Genomic DNA, 24,421 nt, shown 5'->3' on the forward strand with positions numbered 1-24,421 from the left:
TTACTTATTCTAGATGGCTTTAGTATCCAACGCTTGGCTCAGCTTACTACCCAGAAGAAAGTGCTTCTATTATTCTCACCAAATGGTTAACACTAAGAAGTATATTTGAACATAAAATCAATCATGCCCTGCTTTTTAAAAGAATAATATGGCCCCCATCCCATGCCATTTTCTTATCTTTCCTCACTGATATTTGGCATCTTATCCTTTTCATTCCCTTTTTCTCATGTGTTTTATTGAACTAGAAGACCCAGTCTTGACTCTTTTTTCTGATGTCAAAGCTAGCAGAGCTAGGAAGGAACTGTGTGGACTTCCAGAGGTTTACCTGCTTCCCAGCCAATAAGGAGAAGTGCTGGGAGCTGCAGTCCAAAAACACCTAGAATGGATCACAAGTCCCACCCCAAAGAGAGTATAAATAGGCACTGTATAAATAAAATAAGTGATCACATTTTTTGCAACTAGAAGAATCGCTAATTAATAATTTAAAATATGGGCTAAGTCTTGATTTCCAGTTATATTTGTGGGAATGAAATTGAAAACTGAAAGACTTGGGATGTCCCCTGCGACGCCTTCAATGAAAAAGAATAATTAATTGGATCACAAAGCTTATTGTTGAACTTTAAAAGGCATTTTCTTACAAATTTATTTTGTGAAGAGTGGAAAAACATTAGATAGTTTCTACACAGTCATTTTAATCCCCAATTAAACATTTCATGGTTTGATCAGTTCCTTTTAAAGGGGTCGGAAATACTGCATTCTCCAGAAGCTGCTGAGCTGCAATTCCTAGCATTCCTCATCATTAGTTAAGGTGGGAGTTGCCACTCAACAACATTTGGAAGACTCCACCATTCCCTCCCACACTTGGAAGCCTAATTCCAACATCTTTGCAAGCTTCCATTCAAGTGCAGACAAGGCAACTGCACTCATTATATTCAGGTATGATCATACAAAACAGTTGGGAAAGGCTAGGCAAAATCCCATTTCCAGGAGAATACAGTGCTAAGATCACTGTCCAGCAGGGCTAATAACAGAAGAAGTCAAAGATCCAGCTGTAACGCTAGCCTAAGGCGGAGAAACAAGGTCTTGATTAAAACTCCTCTTCAGCATTTCTGGAGCGTGAGCGCTTCAACTGCTGCAGCCTCTCCACTGTTTCAGCCACTGTGCGTTCACCATGAACCTTGTTATCTCTGGTGCGGATATTAACTGTTCCACTTGCCTTCTCTTTTTCGCCAATCACTAAAAACAGATCAGAGACAGAAAAGTTTCAAAAGAGCGTGAGTTACTTTTTCCATTCAAGCAGCAGAACTAAGCAATGATACTATTCATGAAACAACACCTGAAATAATGATGCCACGCTCCTAAATCTGAGGAACACTGAACATAGGGAAAAAATGCATAATGTTTTGGGTAAAAGAATGTAATGACACTGGCAAGTTAGGAGAATGGCATGAAAGATAAAAGGTCGAAGAAGGCTTTTCCATACAAGAAAAAAATTGAGTCTGTACAAATGAGGGATTGAAGAGTAAGAAATATGCAGACTATGCAGATAACTGTGCAGGATGTTTAAAAGGCTGTCAGAATGTTGTTATAGATCCTGGCTGGAATTCATTATGGGATCTATATCAGTATAAACAGACTTACACCTGCAGGAAATAGAACTGAGCAGTTTCACAATGCCTGAATTCAGCAATTGTTGCTAAAATGTTACTGAGGGAAGCAATCAAAGTGATTGTCATGCAGTGGCACCAATGTACATACAGAGAGTACTCACAAAGCACATCAGGACAGGGGTTAAGGCCTGGCGATGCACACTGGGACACCGCCTAGGGCAGTAGTTCTCAACCTGTAGGTCCCCATATGTTTTGGCCTTCAACTCCCAGAAATCCTAACAGATAGTACACTGATTGGGATTTATGGGATTTGTAGGCCAAAACACCTGAGCACCCACAGGTTGAGAACCACTGCCCTAGAGAATGCTTCAGTAAAGCCTGATGTTCATTGGGATACTCTTCCTAATGCCCTAATTTGCATCATTGCAATTCACTAGGAGGGTTCCATAGTGTACCTGCTATATGACTAAGTATATGTGGAGGGTTACACAATGTAGAACACTATATATAATATCATTAAATCTCACTGTTTCAGTTCAGCAGTGAAATAATTCCCTTCCAGTAATCTTTCCAGCATGTTTTCTAGGAATCACTGGGCAACTGAGATGAGAATTAATTTAGGATACTGGATAGACTGAATTATGTCACTTATGTTCTCATCCTTTCTGTCCTTGTCTCTTCTTATTGTGATGGCTATAGTCTAAATGCATAAATCTCCATTAAATAATAGGTAAAGGTAAAGGTTTCCCCTGATGTTAAGTCCAGTTGTGACCGACTCTGGAGGTTGGTGCTCATCTCCATTTCTAAGCCCAAGAGCTGGCATTGTCCATAGACACCTCCAAGGTCATGTGGCCGGCATGACTGCATGGAGAGCTGTTACCTTCCCACCGGAGCAGTACCTATTGATCTACTCACATTTGCATGTTTTCGAACTGCTACGTTGGCAGGAGCTGGGGCTAACAGCGGGCGCTCATTCCGCTCCCGGGATTTGAACCTGGGACCTTTTGGTCTGCAAGTTCAGCAGCTTAGCGCTTTAACACACTGTGCCACTAGGGGCCCCTCCATTAAATAATACACCTAACAAAATCAGTGGGACATGCATGCTCAAAATCAGTGGCTATTTGCTTTTGAGAACATAACCACAAATACAAAATGTGTAGATGGTGCCAAGGAAAAGCAACATAAACACGGTCTTCTATGATTTTCCAATTGTAAGTAAGCAGCAAGAGACAGCAGCAAAAAGAGAATCAGGAAACTGAGGCTTGGTTGAGCAAACTAGTGAACACTAGATGCACGCAATAATCATGTTTGATGTTGCCTGAATATTTTCTTTATGTCTAGATATGGATATCTGAATCCCAAGAACAGAATAAGAAGTGTTTCTGATACAATATAGCATTCAACATTTTAGAAAGAACTGGAAAAGAGGCCAAGCAAATTACCAAGAATAGACACAGGTAAATCTGAACCATTCAATTCTACTGGGCCAAACTGCTGGTTGATTATTCTTACGGGAAAAGAGGGCCAAGGATGTTCCTCATGGTTGGCACTGACGTGGGTCAGATGAACAAAAGCACTTGCTCTCAGTAATGAGGCAGACAGAGAAGCTCCAGTGAGAACTCTGCACTTACAGATCGGACCGCTGCTGGCTAATGGAGAGGTTTGTAAGATAACAAGCATCTGGGGCTTACACTTTCAAAAGAAAGCTTCAAAAATTACAAAGCACACATGAAATCTCATGCACTAAATTTCATAAACAGTGACATTTGTACCTAAAATAAAGTTGTACTGTGCAAGCTGAGCATTTCTTATCTTCTTGTTGAGAGTACAGCCGGGGTCCACATCAACATCTGCCATTAACCCAGCATCATGGAACTGCTGCTTCACCTTGAAGAACATCAACGTGACAGCTTTTAGGTTATGCTTCCCTGTGGTGAAAGCTTTCTAGCCTTATTACAAAGTTTGGGTTGCAACAAAACTCAAATCTAAAATGTTATCCCATAAGGACATAAGACGACGCAGAGCTTACAACTAAAATAGACATTTGACATTGGAATAGTGAGTACTTTGGACTTCCCCCCAGATATCCAGATGAGTGCAAGGATTAAGACAAATGAATGACAAATAGATATATTTTTAAGACTGTGCCAGTAAATGCTCTTTAATCATGTGGAATCATAAACACAAACATAAATTTTCATCAACGTATATACTGCAAGGCTATATGAAGGAAAAGTGAGAGACTGACTAATGACATGAACAATATAGTGTCATTACTACGTAGACAAGTCCAGAGTAGCAGAGGAAGGGGCCTGAGATCCTAATATGATTAAATATAAACAGATGTTACGCTGAGCATTTCTAAGTGAGGGATATCATTGCTGCCATTAATGTACATAATATGTAACAACTGAGCCATTTATGCTAAAGTTTAATTTAATTAATTGTTGCTTAAATTTGTTATCTGTTCTCTGTTGCTGTTAGAGAAGCAACACCTAACTTTTGACAAGAGAAACATTTTTAGAACGTTTCATATTTCTTGGCTATCCAACAGTCCAAACTTTGGATTCAATTTGAATGAGAACCACATCCAAGTCTAAGAGAAGCAAAATGAGAGATTTTGTTGCCGTAGGGTCACATTCATTGTAAATTTCACAGAACTACAAAGTAGGCATTTCACAATACTGTAGCCTCAATTGTTTTGAAAAATGTCCCTGAATTTTATTAATTAAAAAAAACAGCTGGGCAAAAAACTGTACCAACAAATGTACCATGTTTTATCACAATGATAAATCTTTATTCCATACAGTGTAATGAATTGGGACAAAAATTGTTGAAACATGATGCAGAGAACTCGGTGGCAGTACTGTAAGAGGAAACAAATCTTTGCCACAATTAAAGGTGGAAAGGCATGTTTACTGATTTCCAGAAAGGATGAAACAGAGGAACTGACATCCTAAGGGGCAGAGATGGCCACCTACAGACAGTTTACTACACAGCAGCCAGAGCCATCCTTTGGGAAATACCCAAGGACCAAAGAAGGATGTGAAAAAGGAAACAAATCTAGAAACCTTTGACCTAATTCTCCAAAGAATCATTGTTTACCACATCATCTGTGAAACAAATGGAAAGGCAATGCAATAATGACAGGGAAGGAGAAGAATGCTACCAAATTGCAAAATATCACCAAGATGAAGAAATAATGAAGATTTCCATGGGATGAGAAAATACCTCAGCAGTCACTCAGTACAAGTTTTTACAAATTATTTGGATGAGGATTAAGTAAGTATTCTGGCAAGCAAGCCAGAACATCTGCAAAACCATGATGCTACAAATCAGGTATGGAGGACATGTGGTTCTCCGGATGTTCTTGGGCGTCAGCTTCTATGATACTTCAACCCTTGGGTACGGGGACTAGGCTGAAGGATGTATAATTTGACATCTGGAGGGCCACATATTCCCCATTCACGTACACAAGTGAGCAGAGCAGATTTGTTCTTCAATCATTTTTGAAACTTATCAAAAATTGCTACTAAATATGAAGGTGATTTTTTTCATTGTGAAGAAGTCCCATGCACTGAAGAGCCTTTTGGATTTGCATCACTCCAATAGATGACCACATCTATGCCAACCCGATAACAAAGATCAGGTTGGAAACTAGGAAGAACTGAGCCAGTGTTTCTCAAACCGTGCTTCCCCAGGTGTTTTGGACTTCAGCTCCCAGAAATCCCAAACATCTTACCAGCTGTTAGGAATTGTGGGAGTTGAAGTCCAAAACATCTGGAAGAGCACTTTGAGAAACTCTGAACTGCATAAACCAGTTATTATGTGGTGTATCTGTGTGTTTTCTTTTAAAATGGAAAAAAAGCCATGACTTGTACTGAGCAACTGCAAGCTGTTGGGTGCACATTAACCGAGCTTGGCAGGACCAACTTGCAGCCAGCATAGTGTCATACATCATTTAGTTGCTGTATGTGGCTTTTATAGGCTTTGCCTGAGAAATCTGAAATGAAGTATTTTTATTTCTTTATAAATCCCTACCTTCTGTGCATATTCATCACATGTTGGTCCAACTGGTACCACCATTACTTGTTGAGGAGACAACCAGAGTGGCCTTGTGCAAAAAGAGAAGTGAAGTAGAAGTATTAAATGTGATTATTATACCATGTTGTGACAAAATGTATATATCCTGTCTTTAAAGTTGTGCCTATACCATCTAACTAACTTTTGAGTCTATTTTATAAAATGTTATAGGAAAACAAACATAATTGTAGGGATGGGGTTGTACAGATATAGGTAAAGGTAAAGGTTTTCCCCTGACGTTAAGTCTAGTCATGACCGACTCTGGGGGTTGGTGCTCATCTCCATTTCTAAGCCGAAGAGCCGGCGTTGTCCGTAGACACCTCCAAGGTCATGTGGCTGGCATGACTGCATGGAGCGCCGTTACCTTCCTGCTGGAGCGGTACCTATTGATCTACTCACATTTGCATGTTTTCGAACTGCTAGGTTGGCAGGAGCTGGGGCTCATTCCGCTCCCGGGATTTGAACCTGGCACCTTTTGGTCCGCAAGTTCAGCAGCTCAGCGCTTTAACACACTGTGCCACCAGGGGCCCCTGTACAGATATACCGATGTATAATTTACCAGAAATTATCATGTATTCCCTTACTCATGCAAGACCCTTACATTCCCTAACGAAACCAGATTGTGTTTAGTCTCCTGTTCAGCGAAGTCAGATGGAAACACAGGAACACATGGTTTAAACAACCAGGATAGACGTGCTGAAACCATGAGAAGAGTTGAGGATCAAGGACAGAGATCCAATATGTACTCAGAATGCAAGAAAATGTTTTTCAGCCAAAATAATTAATGATTTAGGCCTTTTGCTACTTTCCATAGAATGTGCATAACGTGTTTTGTTTTTTTAAAAAAGGTCTGCACACAATTGGGAGCCCACTTTTCCAAAGATTTATTTCTGTTTTCATTATTCCACTGGTCCCATTTTAAGGAGAACAGCTAGTATTTTAGCTAAAATCAGGGACTTGGAAGTCTGGGAAACCTGACAGCATGTCAGTCATAGACGTTCGTCAAAAAATTCAAATAAATGCTTTCAGCTCCATCTCCTGGTCTTGCTGAAGGGCATGGAGGGGATGAAGTCTGGATAATAGGATAAGCGGAGACTAGACTTATTCATATTGCTGACAGCCAATGGTTTATTGATGTCGCATCACAACTACTATGAAACTGAGCAAACCAGAACTAAAGCACATATTAAATACCATTTTCCACCATAGTTTTCGGTCAGGATTGCGATCATCCTCTCCACAGATCCCAGAATGGCACGGTGTATAATCACAGGCCTGTTTTTGTCATTACCATCATGACTAGAAGAAAAAATGTGATTATTTTGTTAAAAAAATACAACATGAAATAAGGAGTGAATCAATAAAATAAAAATAAAATATAAACATTATACTGAGCAAAATAAACTGTACAGTGCACTCACCTCACATATGTGAGATTAAATCTTATTGGAAGCTGAAAATCTAACTGAATTGTAGCACATTGATGGTATCGTCCAATGGCATCTTTAATCTGAATGTCAATCTTTTGTGAAGAAAAAGAAATGAGACCAATGTTACTTACAATTCTCATGTTCAGAACCACATTAAGATCATTTGAGGAAAGGCATTTACTGGGATGCATCTACGTCAAACTGTACCTGTCCATACTTCCACCTCTATAATATTTCCTTATGACAGCCATATCATTACTTTGTCAGCAGAGCTAAAGCAGTGCAGTACTAGGCTTTCTATGGGGATGGCTGGATGTTTATACAGTAGAGTCTCACTTATCCAAGCTAAGCGGGCCGGCTTAGAAAGAAAAGAAAGCCATCTTCAACCTCAGCAACACGGAATGGACGAAGGATTGGGGGAAATCCAACCCCAAATAGGGAAACAAGTTGTCCAGGAACACTTGGCCTCTCTAAACGAATTCAAGTCCCCAGGGCCAGATCAGCTACACCCAAGAGTACTGAAGGAACTAGCGGAAGTTATTTCAGAACCACTGGCAATTATCTTCGAGAGTTCTTGGAGCGGGAGAAGTCCCAGCAGATTGGAGGAGGGCGAATGTGGTCCCTATCTTCAAGAAGGGAAAAAAGAACGACCCAAACAATTACCGTCCGGTCAGCCTCACATCAATACCAGGCAAAATTCTGGAAAAGATCATTAAGGAAGTGGTCTGCGAACACTTAGAAACAAATGCGGTCATTGCTAATAGTCAACACGGATTTACCAAAAACAAGTCATGCCAGACTAATCTGATCTCTTTTTTCGATAGAGTTACGAGTTGGGTCGATACAGGGAATGCTGTGGATGTAGCGTACCTGGATTTCAGTAAGGCCTTCGACAAAGTCCCCCACGACCTTCTGGCAAACAAACTAGTAAAATGTGGGCTAGACAAAACTACGGTTAGGTGGATCTGTAATTGGCTAAGCGAACGAACCCAAAGGGTGCTCACCAATGCGTCGTCTTCATCATGGAAAGAAGTGACAAGTGGAGTGCCGCAGGGCTCCGTCCTGGGCCCGGTTCTGTTCAACATCTTTATTAACGACTTAGACGAAGGGTTAGAAGGCACGATCATCAAGTTTGCAGACGACACAAAACTGGGAGGGATAGCTAACACTCCAGAAGACAGGAGCAGAATTCAAAACGATCTTGACAGACTAGAGAGATGGGCCAAAACTAACAAAATGAAGTTCAACAGGGACAAATGCAAGATACTTCACTTCGGCAGAAAAAATGGAAATCAAAGATACAGAATGGGGGACGCCTGGCTTGACAGCAATGTGTGCGAAAAAGACCTTGGAGTCCTCATGGACAACAAGTTAAACATGAGCCAACAATGTGATGCGGCTGCTAAAAAAGCCAATGGGATTCTGGCCTGCATCAATAGGGGAATAGCGTCTAGATCCAGGGAAGTTATGCTCCCCCTCTATTCTGCCTTGGTCAGACCACACCTGGAATACTGTGTCCAATTTTGGGCACACAGTTGAAGGGAGATGTTGACAAGCTGGAAAGCGTCCAGAGGAGGGCGACTAAAATGATTAAGGGTCTGGAGAACAAGCCCTATGAGGAGCGGCTTAAAGAGCTGGGCATGTTTAGCCTGCAGAAGAGAAGGCTGAGAGGAGACATGATAGCCATGTACAAATACGTGAAGGGAAGTCATAGGGAGGAGGGAGCAAGCTTGTTTTCTGCTGCCCTGCAGACTAGGACACGGAACAATGGCTTCAAACTACAGGAAAGGAGATTCCACCTGAACATCAGGAAGAACTTCCTCACTGTGAGAGCTGTTCGACAGTGGAACTCTCTCCCCCAGACTGTGGTGGAGGCTCCTTCCTTGGAGGCTTTTAAGCAGAGGCTGGATGGCCATCTGTCGGGGGTGCTTTGAATGCGATTTCCTGCTTCTTAGCAGGGGGTTGGACTAGATGGCCCATGTGGTCTCTTCCAACTCTACTATTCTATGATTCTATGATTCTATGGCAGAACCTTGGATAAGCGAATATCTTGGATAATAAGGAGGGATTAAGGAAAAGCCTCTTAAACATCAAATTAGGTTATGATTTTACAAATTAAGCACCAAAACATCATGTTATACAACAAATTTGACAGAAAAAGTAGTTCAATACGCAGTAATGTTATGTTGTAATTACTGTATTTACGAATTTAGCACCAAAATATCACGATATATTGAAAATATTGACTACAAAAATGCATTGGATAATCCAGAACCTTGGATAAGTGAGTCTTGGATAAGTGAGACTCTACTGTACATACGTTTTTTTTTACTGTAAATTATTATGCTGAACTGTTCCATTACCCAAGGAAAAATACTAGATAGTCAACTGGACATTTGATTAGTATCTACTTTTATGATTTAATTGGTCAAACAATTGTTCAGTATGGCATAGAAGCAGAAATATACTCCTCTGCTCCACCATTCAAATAGCAATGTGAAGATGCTATGAAACAGGTCTTTGGTCTTCGACAATTTAAACAACACTAACTATATATTAAGGTCTAATTCCTGCTGTTACACCCGACTACAGAAGATCCACTAAAGGACCACTTTGTTGTTGACTCAACATTAAATATGAAACAACTGCCTGCCTGGTTGGGATTAATCAAGAGGAGTCAAACCTAATTCTGTTAATGTAAAGCACAGGCTGCTCTCTGTGAATACAATGAGACATTTCAAAAAATCTCACAGGAACAGAGGATACTGAACTGGAATTACTAGCGCACAATGACTCCATATTATGTATACTTATGTATAAGTCAAGGGCAGGTTTGGGGTGCAAAATTATGGTTTCTGATATAACCTGTTGATAAACTGGGAATCATTTCATGGAACGGGGAAAGCACCAATGCTGCCACAAAGGGTCAACTCTCTATAACTACCACGGCCATCTCCTCATCCCAGCATTCAAAAGGACCAAAAGCAGCGCCATGGCAGAGAGAGAGATAGAGAGACAGAGAGAGAGAGAGAGAGAGAGAGAAGGAAGGGCCAGTGCTTCTTTTAGGTTCTCTAGGAATTGACTACACTCTCGCAACTTTTGCCAATCTACTCAGAGAATGTAATTGATAAATCAATGTACAATGCACAACTGACCCATGGGTAGATTGACACAGGTTTTAGGAATTGATTTTTTAACTAATATTTCTGAACAAATATATAAACAATACAAGGAAATACTTTAAAAACAAATTACAGAAATGTTATTTGTTAGCAAAGGATTTTTTTTCCATTCAAGGAATTATCTACTAACCTTTGGTCCATAGAAAGCACCATCCCCAGGATTCAATTCCCACTTTTCACCAAAGTCATTCAGGCTGTTTTCAAGTTGCTAGTGGAAGATGATATACAAATTCAGTTGATGTGTATTACAAGATGACCTTAGTTTGCTATTTTATTTTCTTCACAGTGAAGTTTGGACATTACCCAGCTGCACAGGTACAGAACCTTAATTAACTAGCTTCCCTGAATCCTATATTCAAAGTAGAAAATCCTGTCAATATCTCACTCTCACCGGCTGCTAGGAATTGTGGGAGTTGAAGTCCAAAACACCCAGAGAGCCTAAGTTTGCCCATGCCTGATCGAGATCAACTAACCTTCATGACACCGTCTTGAAAATATGTTCTCAGACACCAATCCAGAATCTACTTGTTTGTAAGTACAACCCACTGAAAATAGTCCAAACTGCCAGTCCCACCAATAACAAAACTGTCTCCTCCATGCATATTTTCCTTGGTAACCAAGATAAGCCTATGAAGCACAGCAAACATGATCAGGCTCTTAGTTAGTGGCCTGGTTTCCACCTGGCTGTCAGCCATTAAAATCTTCACAACTGGCAGCTTTACTTATAGAAAAGATGAAGTATGACACAATCAAACTCTTGCTTGTGCAACAGATTTTTCGTTTTTCTTCCCTCCTGAAGTCTCCTCCTCTGTATCCCCTGAAAATTGTACGCAGCCCCACAGAGAAGATTTTGGAGAGGTACAAGAAGGCTGCAAGAAACTATGGGGATCTACTCCTTTAATGAAATTAAGTGCCATTCTGCTGATAGACAGATGGGGACAGGTTGATCCACCCCCAAAACCTTATGCTTGCCACAATAAAACAGCTGGTTTGAAAGCACTTCTTTTTATATTGTTAGATTCTTAGTGTGTGTGTGTGTGTGTGTGTGTGTGTGTGTGGCCCCAATAAATACACACTCATTTTCAAGGAGTGGAAGTACATCTTTAGAAAATAAACCAGTGGACACATAAAATTAGGAATTAAACTATTGATAACAGCAATGTCTGGCCAAGAATTTAATAATTACCTTCTCAGCTTGATTCCACACTTCAATGTCTCCGAGGTAATTTACTGGACGGGTGGAGAGATTGAGTTTGAAGGAGAAGCCAAATACATCATACACAGTACGCAAAAATTCCAGGCAGTTCTTTATCTCCCCTTCAATCTGTACATGAAATAAAAATAGATGCAGTCAGGGGCTTTGCATTTTTTAGGATGCTACCTGTGCCAAACAGAAATACTGTCTTATACCTGTTCCATGGCACAGAATATATGTGCATCATCCTGCTGGAACCGCCTCACTCTTGTGAGTCCTGTAAGTGTCCCTGACAGTTCATTACGGTGCAAAACTCCAAAGTCAGCCAATCGCAGGGGCAACTCCCTCCAGGATCTTGGCCGGTGATCAAACATGAGGCTGAAGGAAATAAAGCACATGTTTAAATTCAGAACTCTACTGGTATGAAAATGTCAACAATATGCTAATTACTGTTTGCCAAGAATAGCAGGTAGAATGAAAGTAACAGGTGTCAATAAAGTAGTCTGGACCAAGTAGCTAAAACCCATTACCATATTTCTCACTTCGATGCGGAAGAATGAATGTAAGCATACACCATTAGCATTTTTATAATTCAAAATATCATCAGTATTTTAGACACATTTTAAACTCATTTTACTAGCTCACCAGCCATGACTGGATTAAATTTCACTTTAGAGAATGAAATGCCAATAGAAGCAAAAAGGCAAAAGAAGTATGAATGAGGAAGCAGCAGTAGCGTGAGCCATAAGCTCAGCCAGACCAGAGACACAAAGCTAGACACAAAGAAGCAGTTCTTAAAAGAATCCGCCCAATCCTTTTTTTAAAAAGGGAGGATAAATAATAGAAAGTGTTACATTAAAAGGAAAGTGATGCAGATATTCTTGGTTCTCTGTCATTCATAAACTTTATTATTCACTTCACCTTTACCTCTATAAGATTACGTCATAATGCAAAATAAAGTGGGGTCAATGAAAAGCCAAGTTGCTTACTATTTGGACTGTTATGCAAGAATGGTTCATCAATAATTGTTAAAGATGAAATGCAACTACTGTAAAAGTTGCCCATAATTTGAAAATGAATTTGAATCATTACCAATGTCCAGGGCAGTTCATTGGCTTCAGTGCAAAGATCTCTTTCTCCACCTCAAAGGAAAACATATTATCACTGTAATGCTGCCAGTGCCCAGACGTCACCCAAAGCTTGCTGTTGTAGACATTGGGAGAAACAACTTCCTGGAATCCTCGCTTTCGATATTCACTCTGAAAGAGAAGAACTAGAAGTCAGATGCTTTCCACTGAAGCAGTTAAGATATTTTGCATATAAAAAAGAAGATGGGAGGGGGAGACAAAAATGGAATGTGGCAACATCTTTAACTGTTGTTGTTTTATTATTATTTTGCATTTTATGGATAGAAACGTTTCTTCAGAAGCATTATATCCACAAAAGCGCATACTAAAAGATGAAAAAACCAATTAGTCCTAAATGTGCTACCATATTCTTTTTTCCACCCTTTCCTCCTTTTTATACTAAAATCAAAAACATTTAAGAAAGACTAATAGACTAATAGTCCACTCCCTAAAGAGCTCCCAAACAAGCACTGCCAGAATACTGAGCCATACTGAGTCTACCGGATACCATGCAGCTGTGGACAAGTATACATAGGGACCACCAAACGCAGCGCCCAGACAAGAGTCAAAGAACATGAAAGGCACTGCAGACTAATTCAACCAGAGAAATCAGCCATAGCAGAGCATTTGATGAACCAGCCTGGACACAGGATATTATTTGAGAACACAAAAATGCTGGACCATTCCAACAACTATCATGTCAGACTACACAGAGAAGCCATTGAAATCCACAAGCATGTGGACAACTTCAACAGAAAGGAAGAAACCATGAAAATGAACAAAATCTGGCTACCAGTATTACAAAACTCCAAAATCAAAACAGTGGATGGGAACTAACACTCTGAACAAAGGATGCCCCCAGGCAAGAGACAAAACATTTCCAATGCTAATTGGGGTGATTAACTGAAACATTAATGCTGGCTCCCAGTGACAAAGGACTCTTGCCACACCCTGGACTCTACACAGATATATATTCTTTCCTTGCCTTACTTAGTTTATCCATACCTCACAACCTCTGAGGATGCCTGCCATAGAGGTGGGCGAAACGTCAGGAGAGACTACTTCTGGAACATGGCCACACAGCCCGAAAGACATACAACATCCATACTGAGCCATTCATTGTTTTAACTATTACCAGACACTTAGCATGACAACTAAAAAGACCAGGCATATTCACTTTTTTGTCATGAGACAGCATGGCTCTTTGGTGGGAAATTATAATGCTGGGAGTAATAGAAGACAGTAGGAGATGAGAAAGACCACATCAATCAGAAAAGCACAACCTTGAGTTTGCAAAATCTGAGCAGGGATACTGATGATGATTAATGTCTTGGATGTCTCTCATTCATAGGATTGCCGTAAGTCAAATTCAACTTGGCAACAAGTAAAAAGTTTACTTGCTAATACAGAAAGGAAACGAAAGTGTAACTAAAAGAAAAAAAATGTTATACAACCAGAGGATGTTTTGATCCAATATGCTCTTTGATGCCAGTAGATCATCACAGTACATATTTATGATGATATCACATATCAAAATCTATCTCACAGCAGTTGCCATCTTTATTTATTGGAGCAACCAAACTGTGTATCAACAGAATATGCCCCAAATCAACAGAGAGGCATTCAGTTTGTACAAAGCCTGACCAAAACCATACTTATACTGTATTGTGAGTCAACTGAATCTTGATACAAACTTTACAAACTTCAGAAGGTAGAAAATGAAATAACTTAATCGAGTATTCCAATTTACAGCAAGACCATTTTTTAAGTTTCTTACCCTGATAAATTCTATCAGTGTATTGTAAATATAAGCTCCCTTTGGAAGAAAAAAACAGCTACCAGGACTGAGTTCATGGAAGAAAAATAATTCTTGATCCTATTGAGAAGAGAAAAAGAGAAAATAGTACAAAACAAAACAAGTACAAAAACCAAAAATGAACTGTTCAGATACATGCTAAGAAGAAGTTAATCTCACCCGTCCAATTTTTCTGTGATCTCTGTTCTTTGCCTCCTCTTGGAACTTCTCCCACTCTTTTAGCATTTTTGCATCTGGGAATGAAATTCCATAAATTCTCTGCAAGCTTTCCATATCAGATTTCCCTTCCCAATATGTTGAGGAATTCTGGAGTCACAAAAACAGTTTTAAAATAGTGTTACTGAAGAATTATGAATTCTAAAAGGGTAAAAAAAAATCTGAGAAGCTATATATTTGTTATATTTTAATGACATTTGAATAAAGGACTGACTTCACTTTTCTCAAGTGCAATTATTTCAATCAATTAGACACTCTGAAGAAGAGTATTCACAATGGTGAATTTTATTCTACATGTGTATACTTCTGATATATCAGTAATTGTAGTGTTGAACTTCTTACCTTATGGATTTTTAATGCCTTTATTTTACCAGTATGCCTTACATGAGGTCCCCTGCAAAGATCAATCAAGGGGCCACACCTAAAACACAAGAAAAACTCTTGAGCTTCTGAAACACTTTGTGTCATTAGCGATAAGAAAATTTGGGTCCAAATTGATTTTACCTGTATACAGTAGTAGTTGGAGTTGTGACTTTTTCATTCAAGATCCGACATTTGAACTGGTTGTACTGCAGGAAAATGAAAAGAAGTAAACAATTATGTGCCTTGTTCAAGATCTAGTTTATAATCTATTAATTATTTCTCTTCCCCACAATCAAACCATCTTAAAAATGCATCCAAACAAAATTAATTGGGTCTCAGTCCTAAATGAAGTCTTCATTCAACCTTAACCTTAAGGAAAGCTATAGAGTGTTATCTATAGTGAGCTTATGACATAATAGTTACACAGAATCTTTATGGCTGTGGGAGCACAAACCAAGAAACTGATCAACTATGATTTAAGTACCAACTCTCATGCTGTAAATCTTTAGAAATGAAGAAACATGGGGGATATGGGGTTAGCGAACTAATCAAGAGGCAGAGAACAAATTCTTGTTTCTGTAGCATAACTCCATTTTAATTTTGGTAACATTTTTGTAAAGACGGCATCTCTGTTTTTTGCTATTTCAATGCATTATCCACAACTAAAAAGCTCAGTTCTATACATCCTATGATGCATCTTATTTGAGAATGACATCAAAATAGAAGGAAGCATAGCTTAAACATTCAAGATCCCATATTCAATCTATAATATTACACAAGCTCATTGAGCATGGTTTCATGTATAAACAGTTTTGAATACCATAGAATCATGATGGAAGACATAGCAATGCCTAGAAAAGTGTTCTCTCTGGGCCTCCAGCAAAACCATATGGTCAACTTCTGCCAGAGGTTCTACTGGAAGCTGACAAGAGAATCACACTGGAGTCCTAGAGAGAACACTTCCCTAGGCATATGTAGATCCTCCAGCATGATTCCAGGGTATGTTTAGGCTGTAAACACAAGACATGCCAAGACATTTCAAGTAAGAAAAATAGGGTTTCATATGCGAAAAGCATGTTACACGAAGAATCCCAGATTGGATCCCTCACATAATATGCAGGCCTGCTATATCTTTAGTTAGGGGCTTGAGGTAGCAAAGCATGTGAAATCACTGATAATTAGAATTGGCAAACGAGAGCTGCATAAATCAATAGCATAATGAGCACGATCAGAAAAACTACAAAGCTGAAACACAACTAACTCTATTGTTAACAAATACAGTCTATCTAAAGCTATACGATTACCTTAAACATTTCAAGTAAAGTTTCTTTCTTAACTTCTAGTCGCTCAAAAACTTGCTTTTCCTTCATAATTTTCTTGCACAGTGATTCTAGAGCAGGAAAATCATTGCTAGAGACACACCTAGAATAGACAAAAACTTAGTAAGGGCAGTACTTGTTGTTTACCCAAGTTCTGCTATTTCCCATTCTCATTTTCTAAACAAGAGAGTTTCCTTGAGGCAAACATGGACTAAACATCAGTGGAAACAGCTGATGAACCCGACTCAAGTGTACCAGCCATTCTGATATTTTGGAGAGTAGCAATACGATTTTATCTATAGCTATGTATGCTTCCTTCATTAGTTAAAACCCTTCTTGACATGGATTCCAAACTTCAAATCAAAAAATTATTAATAAGAACCAGCACTAAAACAAAATTTAAAACTTCCGGGTCAGTAAAATTATAAATAAATACCACTCAAAGTAATCAACAGTAGACATATCCTTCATTTATTTTACTTCCTTTATTTATTAATATTTATATATCCTACCTTACATAACAAATATTTCAGTGCAGCTTACAATAAAAATCAATTTTAAAAGAATAAATCATAATAAAGTTTTAAAAACTTAAATATATGTTAAATGATTTATCAATTAAAATGAGGTAATTTAAAATCAACTGAAACAATTTAAAATCATGCACTGATAATATATGCACAACTTTGATCAAATGCAACAGGCTGGTGGGATGCAGAGGAGGGCCCTTCCAATAAATCTCAATTCCTGAGCAGACACATAGAGGGAATTGCGTGTCCACACGTATCACGATCCCCAAACAATTTAGGACTTTAAGTGTTATCACCAGCACCTTGTATTAAGACCAGAAGCATATTAGAAATTTCTAAGAGCCTGGAACAACAGAGCCAGACAAATCACAGCGGAATGTGCATTACACGGATGTGGCCTCATAGCCTAAAAGGTCCCACATAGCCAGGTTTTGAAAACTACTGTACAAGAAACTTAACATGAAAGCATGAAAAATCTCACCCATCTTCCACAAACATATCGTAATAAAATCCATTCTCTATTGGTGGACCGTAACACAAACAACCACCATATATTCTTTCCATGGCTTCACCCATTATGTGGGCACTTGAATGCCAATATACCTAGTAAGCGGGAGAAAACAGAAACGGACATATCAGGCTGTCACAAACACACTGCAATCCAGTTCCAGTTTTCTTTTTTAGAGAGGTTCCAAGAGCTGGAACTATGATATCTAAATATCCCTTTTTGATGCCAACATTGTAATAATTAGCATAATTAGATTTTAGTGAAAAGGTCTGCCTTACTGAATAACAAATTCATAAAACCTATTTACTAGTTAAACAAAAAGCTTTAAAATGTTCTTGAGAAAACTATAGACCTGCTCTGTCAACATGGTTTGCCATTACACATTCATCTGATAAATGAGCAATGTATCTGTTAGAATGGCTTATGGTGACCCCATTAATTACATAGGGTTTACATAGACAAAGAACAGTCTGAGGTGTTTTTCCATGCCCTCCACTGGAATATAGTCTACAGTACCTGGCATTCTTTGGTGCTATCACATCTAAGTAATAACCAGACCTGATCCCACTTAATTTCCAATAACAGCTAGGATCTAGTGAACACTTATACTGAATTTGTAGATTACCGCTTGTGCTTCTTCATCATCAAACTTCAGAAGTTCCAAAGTACAATCTTTCTCCAAAGGGCGATCTAGATCCCAAACCACTTTGTCCACTCGAGCAATCACAGTGTTGTCTGCCAAACCTTGACTATAAATACAAAACAAATAGTCATGTACTGTTGTGACTGCGCCTTCGGGGATTATGGTTGATGGGGATGGAATTCGAAGAGGAAGAAAAAACCCTCGTGATGAGGGTTCACTGGAGGAGTTGCGCAGGAAGCGACTTAGAGAGCTATATGGGGGATCTTCTGAGGAAGATTCAGATGGGGAGATGGATGCTGAGGAACAGGTGGTGGCTGGGGAAGCGGGCACTGAATGGGCACAGCCACCGGAGATGTCTGGGGATTTGGGGTCTATGGATACTTCTGAACCTGGGGTTTCTGCAGGAGCTGATCCCAATTGGGATGCTTGGAGAAGGGAGGATGGTTCTTTAAGTGTTCATGGGGCTAAGTGTGGGCAGGATGATTGGGACTCCGACGAATTGCTAGGTACTCCAGATCCACGAGCTCTAGCTGTGTGGAGCTCAGACTCTGAGTAGATTTGGGACACCTGGTGTTTGGGTGTGAGTGTTTGGTCACCCAGGAGGAAGGGGAATAAAATGGGAATGTTTGGCCACTGCACTTTGCGTGTGGCAAGGTGTTGCTGAGGCGCCATTGGGATCTCTGTGTTTCCATGAAGACTGGACTTGGACTATGATTTGAATCTGCTGTTATCACCTAGCTTGGCTCTCGCTGTGTCTTATCGTGGACCTGTTTTGGATGACTGCACCCTCTTCAGACCTTGGATCGGAATTTGACCTTGCTACTGCCTTCGCCCTGTGATTGATGACTACTATCGGCTTTTGACTCCTGGCTTGCTCTTTGGACACCGCTGTTATCTCCTGACCTGACCTTGGAATTCCAGACGACGTCTTTTCACCATCCTTTTGGAGCCTTCGGCTTTATCCACATTGTGGAAGCAGTCTACTGCATTCTTAGTTTGTTTGTTTGTTTCCTGACCAATTTGGTGTTTTCTTTTGGGAACTGTTCCTTTGAAAACTACAGAGCCGGCTGGCAGGGCTTGGACTCAGAAAGTGCAGTTTGCACTAAGTTTGTTTAGCTTTGTTTTTACCTGCTTGTGTTGCTGAATTATATTTTTGTTTGAACTGCTCTTGAAGCACTGATAGTGAAGTGTTTCAAGGTTTTTTCTGTGTTAACATTACCTTTTGGCTTATCTGCTGAATAAACTCTATTTTTGTTCGCTAATTGGCGTCTGACTCTTGACATGTACGCTATCTGCATACAATAAAAAGCAACTAACTCCTACAGTCATACGTATGTTACTATGTGTAATTTAGTCTAATACACTCCCTAAACAGTAAGAAATTAATCAAATGATATTTTTCATTGAAAAATGTGTGTTCAGGCCTTGTTTACAACTTCAATAATTCCAATCAATTGGGAGATCTGTATATATAAGCTGTAGTTATCATGCTAAGCAGTGAATTGGGGTCCAACCCTCCTTATCCTATTCCTACAATTCCCCCCTTACCAGAAGCAGTCACTGCAATCAATGGGGGTCAGGAAGTTGATGACTGCCATTTCTACAACCTTTCATGAGCAATGTCCAGTTTGACAGAGAATCCAGTACCTTTATTAGAATTCTCCCTCATGCCAGCAATTGCTTGTATTTATGAGGTGGTACTCTCAACCATTTCTGTCCACAGCAGCTACTGTTGCTGCCCAGTAATTGGGGATTGGGGGATTTTCACGGTCCCTACATAGCCTCTAAACTAAAGGCATCATAGTGATGATGAAAATGTAACTGTCATGAGTAAAAACAGCCACAAATTAACATGTAATAATCTCTATGCCTTCATAAGTGCCGCAGAGAATTCCATGCATCTTTTTTGAACTTGTCTGAATGTTCAGGAATTCGCTATCCTATATTAGATGTTAGGAGACACCACAAATATGAAATCAAAATCTTCTCTGAGTACTCCCCATGTACAGTAGAGTCTCGCTTATCCAACATTCTGGATTATCCAACACATAATGTTTTAATAGTAGTCAATGTTTTTGTACTAGTACAATGTAAATCCCACTAAGTTTAGCAAGATTGCCCGACAGCAATATGTGCACAGGACTACAAACTTAATGGAACAATACCATCAACAACTGCTTTAGATCCCAGTTCTGAGAGAAACAGACATACAGCCACAAATAAATTTGTAAATGCAAATTACCTCCACATTAAGCAAAAGAATGGGATCAGAGTAATAACCTGTCGATATGATAAGTACTGATATAATGCTGCTTTCTTACAGCTATTGTATCATATACTTGATTTTATGACAATAGGTTGATCACTCACTCACAGTGGGACTATTAGATATCTCTGGAGTTAGCAGATCAAATTCTCATTGCTAGCTTCAGAAAGTAATTTTTGTAAGGTCTTCATTTCTCCTACTAATATCTATCACCTAAACACATCAAGTCATATACTTGAGCTTTTAAAAGTGATGCCTCTCAAATATAACTCACTATGTTGAACATCTTAGAAGTAAGAAAATTTCTGTTATAAGTAACTTTTGAGTATCAGATAAAAATAGACAGTGAATTTAATGCTTCAAAATGGCAGGAGAGAAAGAGAGGCTGCTAACATAATGTTAAAAATAAGTGCATGTCTTTGCAACCCTTGCTTTCAATTTAAATTCCCCAACAACAAGCTCACCTGATGCCACAGGCAATTTGGTATGGCGTTGTCTTCCAGGACTCAGCATCAACTTGCTTGCCATCTGGTAAGGTAACTTTAATGGGGTGGCTTTCTTTAGCAGCACGTTCTGCCAGAAGCGCATCATGCTCTGCTTTCAGTTTATGGTACATTTCTAGGCGCTGGTTAATATATTCTGGCCAGGGATTCAACTGCATTTGGACAAGAAAATATTATTAGAAAGAAAATTCTATGGAAGCTGGTGTTACAAAGTACTTCAAAACTATTGCGGCAGTGGTGTGGCAGCTAAAAAAGCCAATGGGATTTAGGGCTGCATAAATAGGAGTCTAGTGACTAGAGAAGTCATGCTATCCCTCTATTCTGCCTTGGTCAGACCACACCTGGAATACTGTGTCCAGTTCTGAGCACCGCAATTTAAGGGAGATGTCAGCAAGCTGGAACATTTATTTATTTACTGTATTTATATGCCGCTTTTCTCGCCCAAGGGGGACTCAAAGCAGTTTACAACATAATAACGGCAAAATTCAAAGCCAATCATACATGTAAACAAAATCATATATCTGAACAATAAATATATGGCTATAAATTAAAAACAAAAAAGACAATTAAAACATAAGATATAAGCAAGATTTAGACATTAAGACATAGAATTAAAACATTTAACATAAACATTAAAATCACATGATCCAAGCCAAGGAGCCACCACTGAGAAAGCCCTGTCTCTAGTCCCCACCAGCCGCACTTGCGAAGGAGGTGGGACTGAGAGCAGAGCCTCCCTAGAAGATCTTAACCTCCATGATGGTTCACAGAGGGAGTTACGTTCGGACAGGTAAGGTGAGCTGGAACCGTTGAGGACTTTACAGGCTAAAGCCAGTACTTTGAATTGTGCTCAGTAGTAAACTGGCAGCCAGTGGAGCTGACATAAAAGCAGGGTTGTGTATTCCTGTACGCCACTCCGGTGAGAAATCTGGCTGTCACTCGTTGGACCATTTGAAGCTTCCAGACAGTCTTCAAGGGAAACTCCACGTCGAGCTCATTGCAGTAGTCTATTCAAGATGTAACAAGAGCAAGGACCACTGTGGAATATGTCCTGCTTCTTGGCAGAATGGGGTTGGACTGGATGGCCTACGAGGTCTCTTCCAACTCTAGGATCCTATATTTATGACCTCAATTTGAAGCGCCAATCCCTGTGCAGCCAAAACGGTTTCGTCTACATACAAGACACAAGTTGGGGCAAGTTGAAGCAAGCATTATACTGAGGTCCTGAGAAAGGGAGATGGAAAAGTCAGTATATTCTATTTGCCTGGCTACTTACCTCTGAGCAGCCCCCATTGCCAGTTTCCTCCTTGCCTTTCTTCTTTCCTGGTTCTTTCTTTTTGTCTCCAGCAACTGCAACCTAAAAGGAAAAGGGACTGAGGTGCGTCCAAAGTAGGCTTGGGCCAACTGGGGTCCTCCAGGTGTTTTGGACTCCAACTCCCACAATTCCTAACAGCCTACCGGCTGTTAGGAATTGTGGGAGTTGGAGTCCAAAACACCTGGAGGACCCCAGTTGGCCCAAGCCTGCTCTAGATTCACCCTACAAGTCTGGATATAGCCTCTTCCCCTTTTACCTGCCCTGCTGCTGCCTCCATCCTCCCCGCCTGGACCCTCGAACTGAGACAGGACAGGACACGCTCGCTTCCCAATGACAGCAGCACCCGGAACACGCCGCCCGGCTGGGATGAGTGCGCAGGCGCGGCAGCTGATGCAACCGGCCGCCGCGTGGTTCTCTCTGCGTTCCTGCGTGCGACGTCATTGCTTAGGGCTGATGGGAGTTGGAGTCCAGCAAACTTCCCCAGGACCGGTCTCAAGCGCGCATGCGTGGAAGGGAGACACTTTCATTTCCGTCCCGTCTGGAGATAGGTGACAAACGCCTTCTCAATATATTGTAACTGCGCTTTAACTAATAAATAAATAAATATATTCTTTATCTATCTTAGGTAGATAGATAGATTATATATGTGTGTGTGTGTGTGTGTGTGTGTGTGTGTGTGTGTGTGTGTGTATATATATATATATGATAAATACAGTAGAGTCTCACTTATCCAAGCTAAACGGGCCGACAGAACCTAGGATAAGCGAATATTTATTTCTTTATTTATTTATTATTTAAACTTATATGCCGCCACTCCCCTAGGGCTCGGGGCGGCTTACAAGAAAGGCTAAATTCTAACAATTTAAAAACATCTTTAAAATATATTTTTTTAAAAAAATCTTAAAAACACTCCCCCAGGGTTGGATAATATGTTGGATAATAAGGAGGGATTAAGGAAAAGTCTATTAAACATCAAATTAGGATATGATTTTACAAATTAAGCACCAAAACATCATGTTATACCACAAATTTGACAGAAAAAGTAGTTCAATACGCAGTAATGTTATGTTGTAATTACTGTATTTACGAATCTAGCACCAAAATATCATGATATATTGAAAACATTGACTACAAAAATGCGTTGGATAAACCAGAACCTTGGATAAGCGAGTCTTGGATAAGTGAGACTCTACTGTAGATAGGAAAATATATCTCCAGAAAACACAGCACAATATACTTATATATAATATATCATATTACATATATATATGCATGTATATGTATCTGTGCATATAGAAAAATATAATGTATATAATATATACACAGACACATACATATATTTCCAGAAAACACAGCTCCTATTATTCTACTATATACACATATATGCATGTATATGAATCTGTGCATATATGTGAGTGTGTGATAGGAAAATATAATGTATATATATATATATACACACACACACACACATATGTGTGTGTGTGTGTGTGTGTGTGTACATCTCCAGAAAACATAGGCTATGGAGAGAAGGGAATGACAAAAATGAGGACATTGCAGCTCAGAATAAGAATTTTGATTCTTCCCATATACATTTTCCTTCACACATTTCTAGCAATTGCAGCAATGTCTAAACTCCATTTGACTATTTAGAAATACCTGTTAGGCATTCAGAGAAAAGAGGCTGACAAAGTTACCCAGAAAACGGTAGCACAGAATACACAAGAGAACTAAGTATGAGTGATTTTTATTGAACAAACAAGAGATCAAAAAGCAAGGTTAAATTTACAAAGCATGGTTAGGTCAGGTTAAAGTTGCCTGCCTTGCAGCTGCTTATACATATACAGTAGAGTCTAACTTATCCAAGATAAACAGGCCGGCAGAACATTGGATAAGCAAAAATGTTGGATAATAAGGAGGAATTAAGAAAAAAGCCTATTAAACATAAAATTATATTATGATTTTACAAATTAAGCACTAAAACATCATATTTTACAACAAATTGACAGAAAAAACAGTTCAATACACAGTAATGATATGTAGTAATTACTGTATTTACAAATTTAGCACCAAAACATTGCAACATTTACTACAAAAACATTGACTACTAAAAGGCAGACTGCCTTGGATAATACAGAACATTGGATAAGTGAAGCTTGGATAAGTGAGACTCTACTGTATTTACAAAATCACCCAGCTGGGATTCAATAGCGGCCAGCTCTCAAAAGGGTGCAAGGCCTGCAAATACAAAATCTTCTCTCTATGTATATATTTGCCCTAAAATGCTTTCTAGTGCCCTGTCGTAGAAATGATAATCT

General features: G+C 39.4%; 1 protein-coding gene across 1 annotated transcript; it reads right to left on the reverse strand.

Annotated features, from left to right (window-relative positions):
• Positions 1-606: 606 nt before the first annotated feature.
• tars1 (threonyl-tRNA synthetase 1) lies at positions 607-22,626 on the reverse strand. The gene is made up of 19 exons (XM_062972509.1): positions 22,363-22,626; positions 22,068-22,148; positions 20,753-20,943; positions 18,005-18,128; positions 17,353-17,474; positions 16,327-16,444; positions 15,164-15,228; positions 15,002-15,080; positions 14,603-14,749; positions 14,405-14,503; positions 12,593-12,759; positions 11,716-11,878; positions 11,492-11,629; positions 10,436-10,513; positions 7,115-7,215; positions 6,888-6,992; positions 5,652-5,724; positions 3,383-3,497; positions 607-1,236 (listed from the first exon to the last, which is right to left on the reverse strand). The coding sequence occupies exons 1-19, from the start codon at positions 22,381-22,383 to the stop codon at positions 1,088-1,090; spliced, it is 2,136 nt and encodes a 711-aa protein (XP_062828579.1). The 5' UTR covers positions 22,384-22,626; the 3' UTR covers positions 607-1,087.
• Positions 22,627-24,421: the final 1,795 nt, after the last annotated feature.

Source organism: Anolis carolinensis, chromosome 2, assembly GCF_035594765.1.
Source record: "Anolis carolinensis isolate JA03-04 chromosome 2, rAnoCar3.1.pri, whole genome shotgun sequence".
In the NCBI taxonomy this organism is placed as follows: Eukaryota; Metazoa; Chordata; class Lepidosauria; order Squamata; family Dactyloidae; genus Anolis; species Anolis carolinensis.

Coding starts and splice junctions, on each gene's coding strand:
- tars1 (XM_062972509.1), bottom strand. CDS start 22,383: ATGGAGGCAGCAGCAGGGCAG. Junction 14,750..15,001: donor AGGCATTAAAAATCCATAAG/GTAAGAAGTTCA, acceptor TTGTGACTCCAG/AATTCCTCAACATATTGGGA. Junction 10,514..11,491: donor TGTGGAATCAAGCTGAGAAG/GTAATTATTAAA, acceptor ATCTTCCACTAG/CAACTTGAAAACAGCCTGAA.